At 32.6% G+C, this 18914-nt stretch overlaps 1 protein-coding gene across 2 annotated transcripts; it reads right to left on the bottom strand.

The window, feature by feature from the left end:
• Nucleotides 1-1211: 1211 nt before the first annotated feature.
• Nucleotides 1212-18618, bottom strand: LOC121980346 (protein PEROXIN-4). 2 transcript variants are annotated; one of them, XM_042532344.1, is made up of 6 exons: nucleotides 18357-18618; nucleotides 15244-15304; nucleotides 8241-8360; nucleotides 8050-8178; nucleotides 2711-2840; nucleotides 1212-1580 (listed from the first exon to the last, which is right to left on the bottom strand). In XM_042532344.1, the coding sequence occupies exons 2-6, from the start codon at nucleotides 15247-15249 to the stop codon at nucleotides 1471-1473; spliced, it is 495 nt and encodes a 164-aa protein (XP_042388278.1). In that variant the 5' UTR covers nucleotides 15250-15304; nucleotides 18357-18618; the 3' UTR covers nucleotides 1212-1470. The 2 variants fall into 2 exon arrangements, with proteins under 2 accessions (XP_042388278.1, XP_042388279.1); XM_042532345.1 differs by having other exon boundaries at nucleotides 18366-18618.
• Nucleotides 18619-18914: the final 296 nt, after the last annotated feature.

Below are 18914 nucleotides of genomic sequence, written 5' to 3'. Positions count from 1 at the left end.
CACGAACCGTTATGAATTCCAAAAATAACATACCGTGCCGTTATCAATCTCAGAATTATTTGGAATGGCTAAAAAAAGAGCATTTCTTTTATTTTTTATTTTGAAGAAGACCTCTTTGAATGATTTATAAAAAATTTATTTTTGTCATTTAAATTATATCCGTCCGGTACGCGGAGGGATAACGTAACGCAGCAGCAGCGACACGGTCACACCGCCTGCCACCAACTGCGCCTTGATGCACGTTGACGCGATGACGTCCGTGAGTCGCTGCGGCGTCCCGGCGGCGGACGCGTGGGAAGTAACAAAGTGGGAAAAAAGTAAGAAGACGTTTCGTGTTGCCTGATCCAGTCACGGTGGTCGGATCTGTAGGCGCGGCTTCGTCACTGGCCTATCAAATGACTCGTCGTTCACGGACAGACCCGCCAATGCGACGCCGCGCCGCGCCACGAATCGGAAGCTCTATTACAATTAAAAAAAGGAAAACGAGGGAGCATGAGGTCCGCTGAAGCGGTGCTTTCATAGGGGTGGACCGGTGACACGTTTCGCCCGCGCAGCAGGTCAGACTGAGACCGACACCTAACAATTTTGTCTGCGGGAATCCTTTTGAAATTATATTTTATTATTCTGGTAATTGTCGGCAGTAATTTTATTTTATTTATTTAATAATTAGTTAATTTTGCAGGATGAGCCCAATTAAAAATTTATCAAATTGATGTTTTGTTTTTCTTCCACTTGATGTCGATGAATGACGGGCATGTATCCTGTGTTTTTCATTAAAAATAAATTTTAATTCGGTTAATTTAAAACTTTATTTTTTAATTTCTATATAGTTCTGATTGCAAATTTCATAAATAGATTAAATCATTAAATTTGAACATAATATATTATAATCAATTGATTAATATCTAAACGCAACACTTCAAAATAATGTCGAAAGTCATAGCCAGAGGATTGCAATCTAAAATTGAAACATTTGTTTCCAATTTTCAGTTTGCTTTTGCAAAGGATAGAAACACCAGAGGCAGAGATTGTCACTCCTATGCAATAGAGTTCATCACAAAATTAAAGGCCATCTATGACAGCACATTGTCATCGCAATTTTACAGCGACAAATCGAGCATCTATTCCATAAAGTCATGAGAAATGATTTGCTGCCAACTTTCTATGACAGACTATCAATCTACCAGAAAGTAAACAGGAGAGGCATGATCTTGAATAATGATAAATGTTATCTTTCCTGTTGAGCAGATCCAGATAGCTACCATCACTTTTAGACATTGTGGAATGACACAGGAATGGCAATTCATCAGCAAGTCACATCACGGTTAGGTACAATATCATTGAACGACCATAGAGACTCTTTTACAACAGTGTGCTTGATTAACGAGGAAACCCCACCAAAGGCATTCAATTATTTGTGATGACCCAGAATTTAAAACTCTTTTACAACGATAGAGAGGTGCACAAACATCATAATGTATGGCTGCTCTCAGCACCCTTCTTTGGCATGGCAGCAAGCTTGGTATACATTCTAGCCATCGACCGGTATCCTCTGACATCACCTGATCGAAGGAGATTGCCTGTATGATCATCCGAGATAAAAATGAGGAACACTTTGATTTTTTCATGACTATATTTAATAGACAACTACGCGTTTAGATGTGCACATGAATTCACCTATATTTTTCCAGGATGATCGGAAGGCATAGTGCAATTTAAGTTTAATCTGTCACTTGTAAATGTTCTTTCAAAGAAGAACGTATGTTAAGTTTTGTACGAGTTAACCTGTTATCTTCTAACGACAAGTTGTAACTTATTAATTAGTGTATTGAGTGGTTCTCTATTAGATCAGCCTAGTGGATTTCTTCCACAGACAAGGAGGTGCCTAGGCATGTAATTATTTGGTCCTCTTCTGCTACTATTAAAGTGAAGGTTTTTCATGTGGTTGAACTCCTGCGATCTGTTGAGGAAGAAGGTGCCACTCAAAGATCTCACTTGTGTTCTTTGTGTGGGGAGCATCTCTTGAGACCATTTTTTTCAAAAGCATGGCGGCTCTATTTGGTTGGCGTCAGATCCATTTCATCTTTGGTATTTCTTGGCCAGGATAAACTTAATCAATTGAGCAGTTTAATCTATTCAGCTCACTTCCTAAGAAGATGTGGCAGACTTTTGGCGCAATTGTTCAAACTTGGCAACATTGCATCTGGAGGCAGCAATGTCCATTGGTCTTTCAATCTGATAATCCAGCAGATCTCCAAATCTGGGAAATCATGTCTGGCTCTGGAGAATCAGAATACCGACTCCACTTCGGCCAGATTATGATAGAGTGACCTTGCAAAATGCACTATCTATTACACATGTAATGGTTTTTTTTTCACTAGCTTGCTCAACTATTTGTAGCACAGTGGTCTTAAATACTTTAGCACTCACTTTGTAGTCTCAATTTTATATAATGCATGAGAGTGAACAAATTCCATTCTCTAAAATTCGGTAGTTCTGAAATTGGATAACTAGCATTACCTGCTGCAAGAGTTTTTGACAAATGCATTAGAAGTGTTGAGATAAAAACATCTCATAAGTCATGCTAGCAAGCTCAAGGCAGAATAACAAGTCTTAGTAATCCCATTTAGGAATAAAATAATTTATTATCAAATTGGATCAAAGTAAAAGATGCCTAGATAAGTAAAACTTCGAAAACAAAAGAACCAACCTGAATCACAGTTAAGGGGGCTATCAGGTTCTGGATGAGACATTAAAGCAATAATAGCTCTGCAAACAGACTGGAGGGTCCATGCAGGACTCCATGCATTCTTCAAAATATCGAGACAAATTTCCCCCGTCTGGAAACATAATAGAATCAAGAAAAGTTACAAAGTAACTGCCAACAGCTAATAAGATATGTGTATATCTATGTCTGCAGCAAGAAAAATTAATATTGCATTCTTACAATTCTAAAATCTCAAAATATGCGACTGACATTGTTGGCATGCCTAATGACTGTCAATTTTACTACTAAATGAAATTTTGGGTAAAAGATATCAGAAAATAATCTTCCTGTTCCTATTGATGAGCAGAAAGTTTATCTTCTACTAATTTGCACATTAAATTTCATAGGCTCCAATAAAACAAACCTAATATCCATTTGATCCAGAACGAGTACTGACAGAGACCATTTACACAGTTGCACTTCTTTCAGGCAGATTAGCTTTGGCGTAGACCTCTTTAGCAATGTAAGTTATGCTAACAAAACAAACTACTGCAACTGTATGAAAAATTCTGAGTTCACACCTTTGAAAGGATACTAAGATGGAAAAGTACCCGATTAAATGCCTACAGACGAAGAATTCTGAGTCTGAGCCTCCTATTTGAGAAAAAAAAATTCAACCTAGGTTCCAACCATCCATTATACCAAAATACCCTTCATGTAGTTGTTAGTTTCAATCTTTATAGTTAGATTTTTAAGTAATATTTATTAAAATAATAATTTCACAAAACCCAAACCTATTATTATGTTACTAACTTCCTGCTAGTTATAATAGATTAGGTAATCTTAGACATTGGTAGTTTTACGAGATTAGATAATTATGGGGTTCTATAAAAGAAACCCAATCCTGGCCATAAACTATTGCTCATAATTTATTTTTAAGTTCAATAGAAGCTTGAGTTCTCTTTGTTTGTTGCAACATCAACCAGTATTAGTGTTGAATTTCTAATTCGATAATTTGAATTGTTTCATAAGTTTTGCTAAATTTAATTCTTAATAAAGGACAGTCGAATGCACGAATCTCCTGCCAATGCAAGGTCCCGGAGAAGGATCTATCGCACACGGTTTTGTCCTGCATTGCAAGCGACTATTTCTGCGACTCAAACCCGCGACCACTAGGTCATATGACAAGTATATCATTGCACCAATGCTCCCTTTCAAGTTTAATTCTTGATACCATGAATAATTTTAATTAATATAAAGATACAACTTTTAATTAACTTTTACTATAATTAACTTTTTACGTAATTATAATACACGTTTGTTCTTTGTTTATATTTGTTGAATAATTTGATTACCACATATTTTAAAGATTAAAATGTTTGCAACCAATTAAACTTTAATTTTTAGCTTTAATCACTTTTAAATTACTATTAAATTGTATACCTTCTGTTTTGTAACAATTTATACTTATAAACTATTCAACTTTTACAAATAGAATGTTGGAATGAGCAAATGAATAAATGAGTCATTCCTTGTTCCTTTGTAAACTAAGGTTTGCTTTGATTTTTAGAGCAATTTCAAATTTAAAGGCCTGACGAATGTTGATTATTGAGGGTGTACTTTTCGTTTCTAAAAAATTGTATATTTTTATGGGTTTATATAAATTGAATTTAAAATTTATTTAGATGTTTTGTTGAGGACGTACTTTTGTTTGAAATTTGCTCATGAGCACTAAATAGGTAAATCCAAATTTTATTTGAACTTTAAACATTAAATATTGTTTGATAAGATTAAATAAAACTCATCGATGAAGTGAAAAATAGGTAAATCTAAAATTTTCAAAATTTTAGGAGGTAAAATATTATATAGTATATGATATCTTAGTCTCTCCCAACATCACAAAAATAAAAACATGAGAACTTTTTTTTCATATATGTTAGATATCAAATTTCATCCTATTTAAATTTTTACATTTTAAATTATTTTTTAAAAAATAAATAACTAATTAAGCTAAATCAAATCAATAATTTTGAATTTTAAGGTTCAACTAAAGTTATTTTAGGGTTAGGAAGAGCCTATAAGTAGAATGATGGTTAAGATCAAGTAAATCCCAAATGAATTCGATTTGGACTTATTTTGACTCATTTAAAATAAAACTAAGTTTATTTATATAGGATAGTTCGGGTAATTGTATTTAATTAAGTTAGTGTATTTTTAAAAGGTCAAGAATTATTTAATTCTCTTTCTTCTCTCTACATGCACTCCTCTTCCCTATCTCTCTCGCTCATCACCCATAGCATCTGCCGCCACCTAGAATGCTCATGTTGGCCACCCTTCACCTGACCAACACTTGTTGGGGATTAGACGGACAACCCGCCAAAAAATAAAAAATAAAATAACATACAGAAAAAGTTGAAAATTTTAAGCTTAGATTGCAAATTAGACGGGTCAAGCCCACAAGAACCTTTGAAGAAAAATAGCAGTCACGGCATATGAAAAGGTGGATGTATACATGACTTTGATCCAGGTATATCTCTTTCCTTTATTTATATTCACTAACATATATGTCTTTTTTATCTATTTTTTGTTTATTATTTTTTTATCTCTTTACCTTTTTAGGTTGGATGATGATCCAATCATGGTGGTGACATTCCAAACTTACAAAAAAAATGACAATAAGATTTCTCTTTTTTACAAGTAGTTTATTGGGGTGTGAAAGAAATTGGAGTCAATTTGAAGGAGTAAGTAGTAATTCGTAAATTATATTATCTATCCTTTCTTTTTGTTATTTTTGATAATTTTCCAATTGATTAGATACATATTAAGAAGTGGAATAGACTTGAGGCATAAAGATTAGATGATCTTGTATATGTCAAATTCAACGTCAATCTTACGAAGAAGAAGAGTAAAGAGAAATAGACGTAGATTTGCTTATATCAAGGAGCACAGATCTCCTGGACCACTTTTTCGTGGTCTAAGGGATATGCCACTCGTATTTGTGACCGGATCGAGACTGCGATCTAGCTGCAAATGGTTGCGATCCCTTCCTGGATTCATCGTCCCTACCAGGTTATAGTTTTTGTTTGGAGCGGGCGGCTGGAGACCACCCGAAGGCCTCTGGTGGTGGATAAGTGGTCAGGTTGTTACTGGACGCCGAGCGAGGGTGTCCTCCGGGCAGCCTCCGGCCGCTTGCTCCGAACAAAAACTATAACCTGGTGGGGACGGTGAACCCAAGAAGAGATCGCAACCATTTGCGGTCAAATCACGACCACGATCCGACCGTAAATACAAGTGGCACATCTCCTAGACCACAAAAAGTGGTCCAAGAGATCCTGCCTCTATATCAAGCTAGTGAAGGTTGGCTTGTTGATGGTGGTGACGAAGATGAGGTCGAGCCAGGTTTGGAACTGGAGAATGGTCTTGGAGGCCGCGAGAGCGGATAAGTGTTACAACCAAGGAGGAGTGCAAGGAACATCCCATTAGAGAACTTATAAAAATTTAGATACATCAGAGGAGAATGAAGATGTTGATTTTGAGTCCGATGATGAAAGGATTATTGATGTAGTTGATGGTGCATAAGTTGATGATTTACAAGATTAGTTATTTTAGTCTAGTCCATGTTGGCTTGTTGTAATGTTGTATTGAAACTGAATTTTAAACTTAGGCTTTTGGTAAAAGTAATGATATTACTCTTTTAATATTAATATGATAATGAATCTTTATTAATTATCTTGCTAGTTGTATTTATATATTTATATATTTATTTGTACCTTATATAAATTGTATTATATGAAGCTTATTTATGCATAAATATCATTTAATTACATATATTACATAAAGCATAATGATTATTTATAACATTATGTATAAAAAATAGTAAAAAAAAATTCATAGGCGGTTTAGGGTTTACAATATTGACAACAAACCAAAAGCAATGATATTACTTTTTTAATATTAATATGATGATGAATCTTTATTAATTATCTTGTTAGTTATATTTATATATTTATATATTTATTTGTACCTTATATAAATTGTATTATATGAAGCTTATTTATGCATAAATATCATTTAATTACATATATTACATAAAGCATGATGATTATTTATAATATTATGTATAAAAAATAGTTAAAAAAAATTCATAGGTGGTTTAGGGTTTACAATATTGACAACAACATTCTCCATTATCAAATTGATGTAGCAAAAGAATGCTCTGAAACCAAATTGATATGACACAAGAAAATTTTGATATTAAATTAATGCGCGATCATAATTTAAGCCGCCAATTGTATAGAAAATTAAGACGAAATTGATTAACAAGACGATAACTATTAAATAAAACAAAGATACTTTCATAGATTTGATATTAACAAAAAATAGGAAATAATCAAGTGGTTAATACAAAATATTCCATAGATTGGCTACCAAATTAAAAGATAACAAATGAAAATAGAACAATTACCAAACTCAAAACCAGAATTTAAAAATCGAAATTTGATTCTTATTCCTAATCTGCATCAGGTGGTCTATTATATAAATATAAATTGGTATTTCTTAATAACTCAAGCTTTTAAATGAGTGCTAGTCAATCAATGTTAATCTGGTATTGGAACAGGGGGTTTGAGTTTTGAATCCTACCTATCATAAAAATAAAATCATACCTCTAGATCAAGATGAGCAAGAGGGAGCTTACTGAAGCTAGAAGACCACTTTCATTGGTTCCACATGGGCAAATGTGATGATCCATGAAATATAAATTGATCTATTTCCTAATATCAAGCTTTTAAAATAAATGGTTAGCCAATTATTGTTAACATGGTATCAAATCTCTAAGCTAAAATCCTGTCATAAAAAATAAAAGAAAATATATCTCTATAAGTCATGATGGGCATCATGGCAATTACTTGAGTGGAAATGCTCCACGATCATTGGCCTCCCATGGACAAGTGCAGTGGTTCTAATAACTTGAGCTTGCTTTTAGGTAAAGTGGTTCGCACCAATCAATGTTAAGAATGATCAATATATCAAGCGCCTCATGATGAAAATATTAGTGACATTTTCAACATTAAGTCTCCACATCATGTAATCAAATTGTCAGTCTCAACAAACTATTTCACCATCAAATTTCTGGAATCCCTAGTGAAGCTACAATCCATTGTTCAACTCAACATAAAATTTTTGTCCAGAGGTAACACATTCATTGAGATGTTACAATTTTATAGAGTGACACACTTTCCAAACATATCAGCATGTCTAGAATCCATTATTCTGAATTGATAAGCAATACATAAAAATCTTGAAATGAAAAATAACAAAAACTTGAGGAACCAAGAAGCTACCTTGAAATGCACATTTGGATGAAAAATTTTGGTAAGGAAACGAACTTGTGGAGGTAATAGAGGATATTGTTCTGGAATAGCAAATGCAAGCTGAAAAACACCACCTTCATATGGTGTTTCCGAAGGCCCCTAATGCAGAAAAAGTCAGACAATCAAAGATTATAAAATAGTATCCTTAATCTTCAATTCACCTTTATAAGAGCAGTCCACTTAAATATGTTTGAATCATCACATATTAACTGAATATCTGGGTCTACCCCTTTCTCTCGTTGCACTTCCTTGTATTCCTTAAAAAGTCTAGCTCTTGATGCCTGCAAGTGATTGATAATTTATGCTTAGTATATTGAAAGGTGTAATTCCTCTTGATCAAGAAATAGCAGGTAATGCTTTGGGTTAGGTTAAAAAAAATATAACAACTCACATGCACAATCACCAGCCAAATAAGAAAAAAACAAAAAAACTAAACAATTGTCAAACAGTGAACCAGTAATATGGCATGGTTGTTAAACTCAGCTAACTGTGGTACAGATTAGCTAAACCTTTGGAAGTTGCTAATTTCTCAAAAGAAATCACCGAAATTGAGAGATAATCAAGAAGAATAAGTAATTATTTGTAAATTTAACTTTTGGAAGTTGCAAATTTCTCAAATGAAATCACTGAAATTGAGAGAAAATCAAGAAGAATCAGTAGTTATTAGTGAAAATCAGCCAATTTTTCACTGAGATAAAATCGAGCCAACTTATTCAATGAGACCTAGATCTAGACTTGGTGAGGAAAAGATGAACATGGTAAAGAGGAAAGCTGCTATGACATGAGGATCATTATCAATGGGATCCACTGTGTAAAGACACAGTCAGAGCCAAAACTGAGCTCCATGCAACTACGTGAGAAGTTGAGCAGGACTGCATAGTCGTAGACACCGGGTTCGTGTTTGAGAGGATCAAATCATCCCCTCTTTCAGTTCAGGAAGAAGCAACAAAACATGTGGGGAAATAAATTACAGTTTAGTATGCTTGCTGGGTGGCTAATTGGGTGCAGCAAGGTACTTAATGAATATTTAGTATACTGCAAGTATCGTATGAGTATATGCATTAAATTAGGTAGTAATAATAGTTTATTTGATAAAAATAATGCAAAGTATAAGTTAATTTTGAAAAGCATAAGATGAAGGACCTAACAAGCCAACTATGTGAATTAGTAATTTGTCACTGTTATTATATATTTTAAGCCAACTATCTAAAAGGTCATTCCTGGAGAAAACTTAACTACCTGGTCAGTAGTATTGGATATATGTCTCAAGCATAATATCAATAGAAAGAAAATATATACAACTCCTAGAAAAGTGGTGAAAGTTAAAGGATGGGAAACAAAATATATTTAAAGAAAAGATAGGAGTACAAGCATTAGGTGAAATATAGAGTGACTAATACGACATGAGATAAGATAGTATCAAAGTTGAAAATAGTAACTAAGAGTGTACTTGGTGAGTCAAAGGGGCATGTACTACTAAGTAAGGAATCTTGGTGGTGGAATACGAAAGTACAAAAAAAAATGAAGGAAAAAACGAAAGCTTATAAGGAATTATATATTTGGAAGAATAAAGAAAACTTAAGAAAATTACAATAGCCAAGAAAAGGCTAAGAAAGTAATAAATGAAGCATATAATGAAAATTTTGAACGATTATATCAAAAATTAGATACAAAAGAAGGGAAAGAGACATTTGTAGAATAGCTAAAGTAAGAGAAAGGAGGACAAGAGATCTTATCTAAATAAAATATATCAAAGATGAATGCAATAGGGTAATAATAAATGATGAAAAAATAAAAGACTGGTGAAATGAGTATTTTTATCAACTTTTTAATGAAGATTTGGTAACCAACTTAGCTTAGGTAATTTAAGTAGATCAAATGAATATAGAAATTTAAATTTTTATCATAGAATTCAAATTTCAGAAGTAGAACAAGTTTTAAATAGGATACACAATGAAAAAGTCATTGAACTAGATGATATTCCAATAGAGGTATGGAAATGCTTAAGGAAATAAGGTATTGAATGACTTACAAAATTATTTAACATGATATTGAAAATAAAAAAAAAATGTCGCATTAAGTATTACAATTCCCTTATATAAGAATAAGGGAGACGTACAAAATTGTGTAAACTATAAGAGAATTAAATTAATAAGTAATACCATGAAATTTTAGAAAAAAATAATAGAAAAAAGATTAATGAAGGAGACTGAAAATCAATTTAGATTCATGTTTGGAAGGTCGACAATAGAAGCTATACATCTTTTTAGACAACTAATTGAAAAATATCAAGAACAAAAATAAAATCTGCACATGATATTCATTGACTTAGAAAAAACTTATGATAGAGTCCTAAGAAAAAATATATAGAGAATTCTAAAAAAGAAAGGTGTTAGTGTAATATATATAACTTATTAAGGATATGTATGAGGATATAACGACTAGAGTAAAAACTTTAGACGGAGTAATGTAAGCATTTCCAATAAAATAGGGTTACATCAAGGATCATCTTTAAGTTCCTATCTTTTTATACTAATTATGAACGAATTCACTGCACACATTTAATACACGGTACTATGATGAATGTTGTTTGCAGATGATATTATTTTGATAGATAAAACACGTGAAGAAGTAAATGCTAAACTAGAATCTTGGTCAGAAACACTAGAAGAGAAATGTTTTAAGTTTAGTAGAATAAAGATAGAATATATAAAATTTAAATTTAGCAATATTAGACGTAATGAAACAATTGTTAAGATAGGAGATGACAAGTTGTCTGGAACTAAGAGATTTAAATATTTAGGATCATTTTTGCAAAAGGATAAAGGGATTGAAAGAGATGTCTTATATAGAATACAAACAGAATGGTTGAAATGGAAGAGAACGTCAGATGTTTTATGTGATCATAAAATACTTCTAAGGAAAGTTTAACAAAAACACAGATAGACCTGCTATGTTATATGGAACTGAATGTTAGCTATGACGAACACATGAGCAGAAGATAAGAGTTGCAAAGATGAGAATGTTAAGGTCGATGTGTGAACATACAAGGATAGATAGAATAAAAAATGATAACACTAGAGAAAAAGTCAAAATTGCGTTTATAGAGGAAAAGTCTGAAAGCCACATTTAAGATGATGCAAACATATACTTGACGACTAATAAATGTTCCTGTTCAGCGATATAAAACTATAACAAACACGCACATCAAACGAGAAAGAGACCAAAAAAAATTTGGTTAGCAACAATAAAACAAGATAAAATTTATTTAAGTATAAATGATGATATAATAGGGAATAGAGCTCAATGACGTAAAAGGGCGTAAACGGATCCATATAACTGACTCCAAATAGTGGGATAAAGATTGGTTATTGTTGTTATATTATGTATTTTAAGTAATCTGTTATTATATATTAATTATATAATTATATACTAATTGGCAGCATAAATAATGTACTTATTTGGCAATGCACGTTAGTATTTGCTAATCTGGGTGGCTGGTTGGGTGCACGTAGGTGCTTAATGAATTATTAATATACTGCAACTGTCGTATAAGTAATATGTTTTTAATTAGGAAGTAATCAAAGGTTACTTGTGTTGGTTGCTACTCGGAAAGCCTAGAGATTCCACTGTACAAAAATTTTGTACAAAGGTCTGAACCTTTTCCTAGCTACCATGTGTTCTTTTAAATTAAATTTTGGATCGCCTGTGGAACTTAACACGTTTGATCCAAAACTTAATCTATTTGTTCTTTTAGGTTTTGACTTGGATCTCCTGCGGAACTTAACACATTCGATCCAAATCACCTAAGTTATTAATTCCATTAAATATTAATTTTCATAATTGGTTCCCAGTACTGACGTGGCGAGGCACATGACCTTCTTGGATATGGGAGCAACCACCACCGACTAGACAAAACCTTTTATAGAAAGATAATATTTAATTTCCTAAAATAACTTTAGGTTAACCAAAAGGAACAATCAAATCACAAGGAAAAGAAGAAAACATAAGAACACTACATCGAAAATAAATTCGAAATACTAGAATCGTAAGCCTCTTGTATTTGGTATTATTTCCAAAAATAACTAGTATGATGCGGAAAGGAAAAATACTAGTTATACCTTTTAGAAAGACCTCTTGATCTTCTACCGTATTCCTCTTCTAACCTCGGACGTTGTGTGGGCAACGATCTTCCAAGATGAGAACCACCAAGCACCTTCTTCTTCCTTCTAGGTTTCGCCACCAAAATTCTCCAAAGAAGTAGAGGTCCGACCACCACCAAGCTCCAAGGGATGCAAGAAATAAAACCTCCTTTCTCTTTCTTCTCCAAGCTAGAACCGCCACCATCAAGAGCTCCAAGAGGATTGTTCGCCACAAAGAGGAGAGAAGAGAAGAAGAGAAAGGAGGAAAAGAGAGGAAGAATAGAATAGAGTTGTTCACAATAAAGCCTTCTACCCCCTCTTTATAATCCTTGGTCTTGGCAAATAAGAAAATTTAATTAAAACTTCCTTAATTATTTTGCCATGAAAAGAAAATTTTAAAAATAATTTCCTTTTTACAAATACAATGGTCGACCGACCACCTTAAATCAAGGAAATTTTAATTCACACAAGAATTAAAACTTCCTAATTTGCTTCGAAATTTATAAAATTTCTCAAATAATTTTTCCCTTCACGGTGGTTAATAAAAGGAAATTTTATAAATTAAAATATTTCTTTTAAACATGTGGATAAAAAGAAAGTTATCTCTAAAATTAAAATCTCTTTTAATCTACAAATAAGAAAAGATATCAAATCTTTTCTTAATCTTTTGTAAAACTTATAAAAGAGAATATTTAATTTTAAACTCTCTTTTAAATCATGAACATGATTAAAATTGAAAGTTTTCTTAAAATTTAAAATCATCCTTTAATCAACAAATAAGGAAAGATTTCAAATTTTAAACTCTCTTTTAAACATGTAGATGATTTACAAATAAGGAAAGTTTTTACCAAAAATTAAAACCATCCTTTTAATCTACAAATAAGGAAAGAGATTAATCTCTTCTCTTAATCTTTTGTAGAAAGTTATAAAAGGAAATTTTTAATTTTTAAACTCTCTTTTAAAATCATGATATCCACATAAGAAATAATTTTAATAAAAATCCTTTTAATATTCTAGTGGCCGGCCACCTAAGCTTGGGACCCAAGCTTTGGCCGGCCACCTACATGACTCATCCACTTGGTCTTGGCCAGCTTGGGTTCCAAGTTAGCTTGGCCGGCCCCATTGGATGGGTAAGAAGGTGGGTATGCGGTGGGTATAAATCTCTATATACTAGAGGCTACGATAGGGATCGAGAGGAGGAATTGGTTTTGGTCTCCCGATGAAATTAAGCATCCTGTGTCGAACACACAACTTAATTTTATCAATAATAATTCATTCCACTAAAGAACTATTATTGAACTATCGCACCAATCCCAAATTACATTTTGGGCTCCTTCTTATGAAGTGTGTTAGTCTCCGTGTTTAAGATAACAATGTCCACTAATTAAGTAAGTTAACGACAACTCACTTAATTAATATCTAGCTCCAAGAGTAGTACCACTCAACTTCATCGCCATGTGACTAAGTCCACCGCAGGGTTTAACATGACAATCTATGAGCTCCTCTTGGGACATTCTCAACCTAGATCACTAGGACAGCTTCCTTCATAATCAACAACACACACTATAAGTGATATCATTTCCCAACTTATCGGGCTTATTGATTCATCGAACTAAATCTCACCCATTGATAAATTAAAGAAATAAATATCAAATATATGTGCTTGTTATTATATTAGGATTAAGAGCACACACTTCCATAATAACTGAGGTCTTTGTTTCTTTATAAAGTCAGTATAAAAGAAACGACCTCTAATGGTCCTACTCAATACACTCTAAGTGTACTAGTGTAATTATATAGTTAAGATAAACTAATACATAATTACACTACGACCTTCCAATGGTTTGTTCCTTTCCATTATGGTCGTGAGCTACTGTTTATAATTTATAAGGTACTGATAACATGATCTTCTGTGTGTGACACCACACACCATGTTATCTACAATATAAATTAATTGAACAACTACATTTATCATAAATGTAGACATTTGACCAATGTGATTCTTATTTCTAGATAAATGTTTATACCAAAAGCTAGGTTTTTAGTATACACTCTAACAACTTGATGAGATAGTGTAAGATGAGATTAATTATGAAAGACATAAGATATTAAGATTAAGGACCAAACAAGCCGACTATGTGAATGAGTAATTTGTTATTATTATAAGTATATTAAGTAATCAGTAATTATATATTAGTTATTTGTTAGTCGTACTCATTAAATGAGAATCAGTAAAATATATTTGATTAATATTCAAGATAATTATATCATGGGTTAATATTGGATTAATTAGAAACAATAATAATACTAATTAAATTATTTAATTAATTAATCTTGGAATTAATAATATTAGTAATTACATCAATTTATCAAATTAAAATTAAATAATTGATATCTTCAAATATTCTATTATTTATTTATCTAAATTGTCTTTAAAATAAATATTATCACATTATAATTAAAAATATTAAATTTAATACCAAATTAATTTTTAAATAAAAATATTTGTTCATCTATATTGATTATTGCTACTGAAATATAATAAGAATAAAATATGTTAAGGAAAATAGTAATAGAGCTAATACATTTATCATTAATCTGAGATCAATATCAAACTGAACAATTATGAATTATAATACAAATATAATTTATTTATTTATTCTTGGTTTTTGAATAATTGTGATCCATCGATCCTAACAATCTAATGCAATGATGCATAAATATTTCAAAGGTCTGTTACATTTTGACAACCATGGAATGCACAATCTAAATGGTATGCCACTGATTAAACTGGCCTACAACGTTTCAAGACCACATAGTTTTGTTACTTTATCCCTCCATGTAAAGAGAATAAAAGTAATCAGGTTCTCTACTATGTCCCTATTTAGTAGTAACTTTGTTTCCATAGAAAATTTTATATGTTTAATTATGTGATTTTCTAGAGTACATTTGAGCCTAGCCAGAAATTCAGCAAGCAGAATGGAAAAAAAAAATAATGAACAGATAAGAGTTTTGACGTAACCTGCATGATTCTTGCTGATGAATATGCGCTGGGACCGAACAGTATTGTATTGGAGTATGGTCTACAAAATGGAAAGGACCTCATAACAAATAAATTGATGCGTCTAAAAAGATAAGTAAACAATAGATTACAAGTTGTATCGGACACTATAACTGGACAAAAAAGTTTCTATAAAAGAAGATTTAATTAAACTAAAATAAGGATTTAAATCAATAACATGCAAATAGAATGATTTTGTTCAAGGCAATTCAATTAATAGTGATACAATCGACTAGATGGTCATTTTACTCAACTAAATAGTATATTGTTGGGTTTTTAATGGTAATATTTTGTATGATGGGTCGTTTGAAAGCTAACGTCAGTTGACTGAAGATCTTATTTTCATCCTTCTGAATTGAAGGTTGGAGCCAAGGGAATATAAGCTCTTGGAAATCTTTTAGGCGCTATGAACTCCCGAAAAATATCTAAAACTTCTATACTCATCAAGATCAAGTACCCAAAGGAATCCAAGAGCTTGAACCAAGGTTAAGACTTCAAGCACTTGGTAGTTTACCTCTTTTCTTTTCTAGTCTCTCAATTTCATCTTTAGGAAAAAAGTGAAGATTCCTTATTAAGAGAAATCTTGGATGGGGTCAAGCTCAGAGAGAGCTTGCAAAATACCATTATTTAGGTCAAGGTGTTATCTTTGGAGGTTGCAAACCTATTAGAAACTTACCCCATTGACTCATTTTATAAGGTAGTAAGCAGTGGTAATGGATTTGCAAGAATCATCATAGGTTGTAGAGTAGGAGTAAAGCACTAAACCACATTAGATATTTAGAAGGCCTGTGCTATTTTCACCAGTCCCAAGTCCAGATAAAAGAGAAGAGTTGCATAAGGTTACCGGCCAATGTTAAACTATAACAAATGATCAATAAATAGATCCATTAAACTATCGTGCTAATGTTAGATTATGCTCCGGAAGGAACACGCTGCAAGGTCTGACTGTAACGTCTCGGCAAGGTCCGTTATATCTCTAAAATTCAGGTGTGGTGTTAAATATGCAAGCGTTCACATTGCAAGATCCGATTGTAATGTATCAACAAAGACCGCTACATCTCCATGAGGAGTTGGGTATAGTGTTAAAAAGGCAAGAGTTCTCACACCATATGTGGAATAAGAACAAATATTATAGAAAAACTAATAGTCTAAGATTTGGAACATAGAATAGGAATAGGGTAGTAGATGCAATGATTAAGAGAAGAATTAGTATTTTGTGTATACAAGAAATAAAATATGTAGACGAAAAGGTAAAGATGATAAAGAACTCGGATTTTAAGTTATAGTATACAGGAAAGAGTAAAACAAAAAATGGAATGGGTATTGTTGTAGATAGTTTGATAAAAAAAATGAAATTATATGAGTAGTAAGAAAAGGGGATAGAATTATAGCCCTTAAGATAATAGTGGTAAAAAATACTATGAACGTAATTAACATATATGCACAACAAGTGAGATTAGATGAAAATACCAAATCAAGATTTTGGGATGACATAGATGAAATATTACAAAATATTTCGCCAAATAAAATGATTTTAATAGAAGGTGATTAAAATGAACATATCAGAATGAAAAATGAAGAATATGAGAAGGTACATGAGAGTTATAATTTTGAAATGAGAAATGAAAAAAGGAAAATTATATTGAATTTTGCGATAGCATATGTCATGATATTAGCTAATACTTTAAAAAAAAACCACTTGATTACATTCAAAAGTAAGAATAATAAATCGTAGATTTGTAAAGATTGCAAGGTTATCCTTGGACAAAGTTTAATTACCCGACATAGAGTAGTAATGTTATATATACGCCTCAAGTATAGTATCACAGGTTTTAGATGTGCTTTATGATCACGTAATTAAAAAAAATGGTTGGGTATTAAGGTGCAATGAATCACAGGTCTAATTTAGATGTGCAATGAATCTACTTAAAAAAAATATGAAACCGCCACATCAGCGCCCCCCCTAGAGCCAGTCCCACGGATATGATATGGAGGAAGGTAAATGCAGGTATACGGCTGAAAGTATGTGGCCGGGATGCTAACCCCAGGTAATGACACCCCGAGCACAATGAATCTACTTGAAGACATAGCTATATGTTAGTTCAGAGGTTGATCTTGAAAGGCTATGCTCATCCAATGATACTTCATTAAATAGTATTTGTGAACTGAGCATCAAAATAAAAATTTCCCAGATGAATGTTAAGATAATGCTGTGTTAATAAAATGCATAATTGTAGTTGCAGAACAATCTCTTAAAGTGAACAGAAAGAAGCATATCAAGGTAGCTATCACAAAGAAAAGAATGGGGACAATCTGAGAAACTATTGATACTAGGAAGTACAAAGGATAAAAGAAAATTGCATCACTAATCTTTGAGTACTGTTAGTTGATCCTGATCATAAAGATAAAGAAGAATAAAAAGGCTCAAAATTTGCAGATTAGACAAATGAAGCACGAGCAAAGAAACTGTCATCTTTCAAATTGTCATACTGCTGTGAATCTTTCATCCAGCTGGGTGGCATTTTAAAAATGATTCCTTAAGTTTTTTAGGTCCAACTTACAAGTTGCAAGATTTAGCATTATCCCTGAACCAAGAGATAGTTGGCAGGAAAATATCAAAGTAATAACATGGACATCAATGGATACATCATTATTTCAGAGTATGAAGCAAACTAGCAAGAACTAACAGAAGTTAACTAAATCAAAACTACATGATCACCGAGTCAAGGAAATTACATAAAATGCATTCATTGTCATACTCAATAGCTTTGCTGTAAGTACAAAAGGGCAAAAGGGGCAGCAGGACAATGCTAAAACAATCAAGCCCAGATCTAGGAATACAGTAAATATAGAGAACAAAGAAATTCATCCGAGATATCCAAGGAAGAAAACAAGGAGAAATGCTCAGCTTAAAAACACGGTCTTTCATGGGGAAAAAAACAACAGTGAAGAATGCCGAAATCTTGCTGTTAATCAAATAAATACCAAAATCTTCCACGACGACCAACCAGACAGAAACGGATCTGTGCTGGATAAACAAAATCCCAAAATCTTGTTGTTAATCAAATAAATACCTGGAATACCTCTAGGGTTCTTCGCGATCGCGAGTCGGGAAAGCCGCGCCTTCGCGAGTGGAACGCCGCTAGGGTTCTTCGCAGAGTGGGGATGCCTTCGAACGCCTTCGAAAGCCGGAGAAGGGTTTCGCGGGACGAGAAAGCATCCGCTAGGATTCCGCGAGTTCGGTTCCGCGATCGTGACTTGGTGAGTCGCAGTGTTGGGAATAGGGTCGGATTGTCAATTGACAAATTGTCAGGAGACCAGATCTCTTGATAAAAAAAACAGTGGATGTTCGTAATTGTAATTAGGCCATGATGGTAATTCCATCCTAATTAGTTATGTTTTTTTTTTAATTTATCTTTCCTCAGGTTATATAACTTGGGTCGAAATGGACGATGGAGATTGTCTGTTTCAATCTAAATTAGAATAAGAGGAGGACGATAAATTGAGGAAGAGATCATAATTAATTATGATTAGATTATAATTATGATCCCATCAAATGACGAATAATTCATCTCCTGATCTATTTGTATCGGATTAATATTGAAAGATAATTTTAAAAAGAAAATTTCACT

Source organism: Zingiber officinale, chromosome 5A, assembly GCF_018446385.1.
Source record: "Zingiber officinale cultivar Zhangliang chromosome 5A, Zo_v1.1, whole genome shotgun sequence".
Lineage (NCBI taxonomy): Eukaryota > Viridiplantae > Streptophyta > Magnoliopsida > Zingiberales > Zingiberaceae > Zingiber > Zingiber officinale.
The sequence above is the reverse complement of the archived record's forward strand: the minus strand, read 5'-3'. Positions and strand labels throughout refer to the sequence as shown.

Bases quoted from the DNA above. Each gene is read 5' to 3' on its own strand.
- LOC121980346 (XM_042532344.1), bottom strand. The intron at 8,179-8,240 runs GTGAATTGAAGA...TTTCTGCATTAG, and splicing joins AGTGGACTGCTCTTATAAAG to GGGCCTTCGGAAACACCATA. The intron at 2,841-8,049 runs GTAGCTTCTTGG...TTATGTTTCCAG, and splicing joins ATCCAAATGTGCATTTCAAG to ACGGGGGAAATTTGTCTCGA.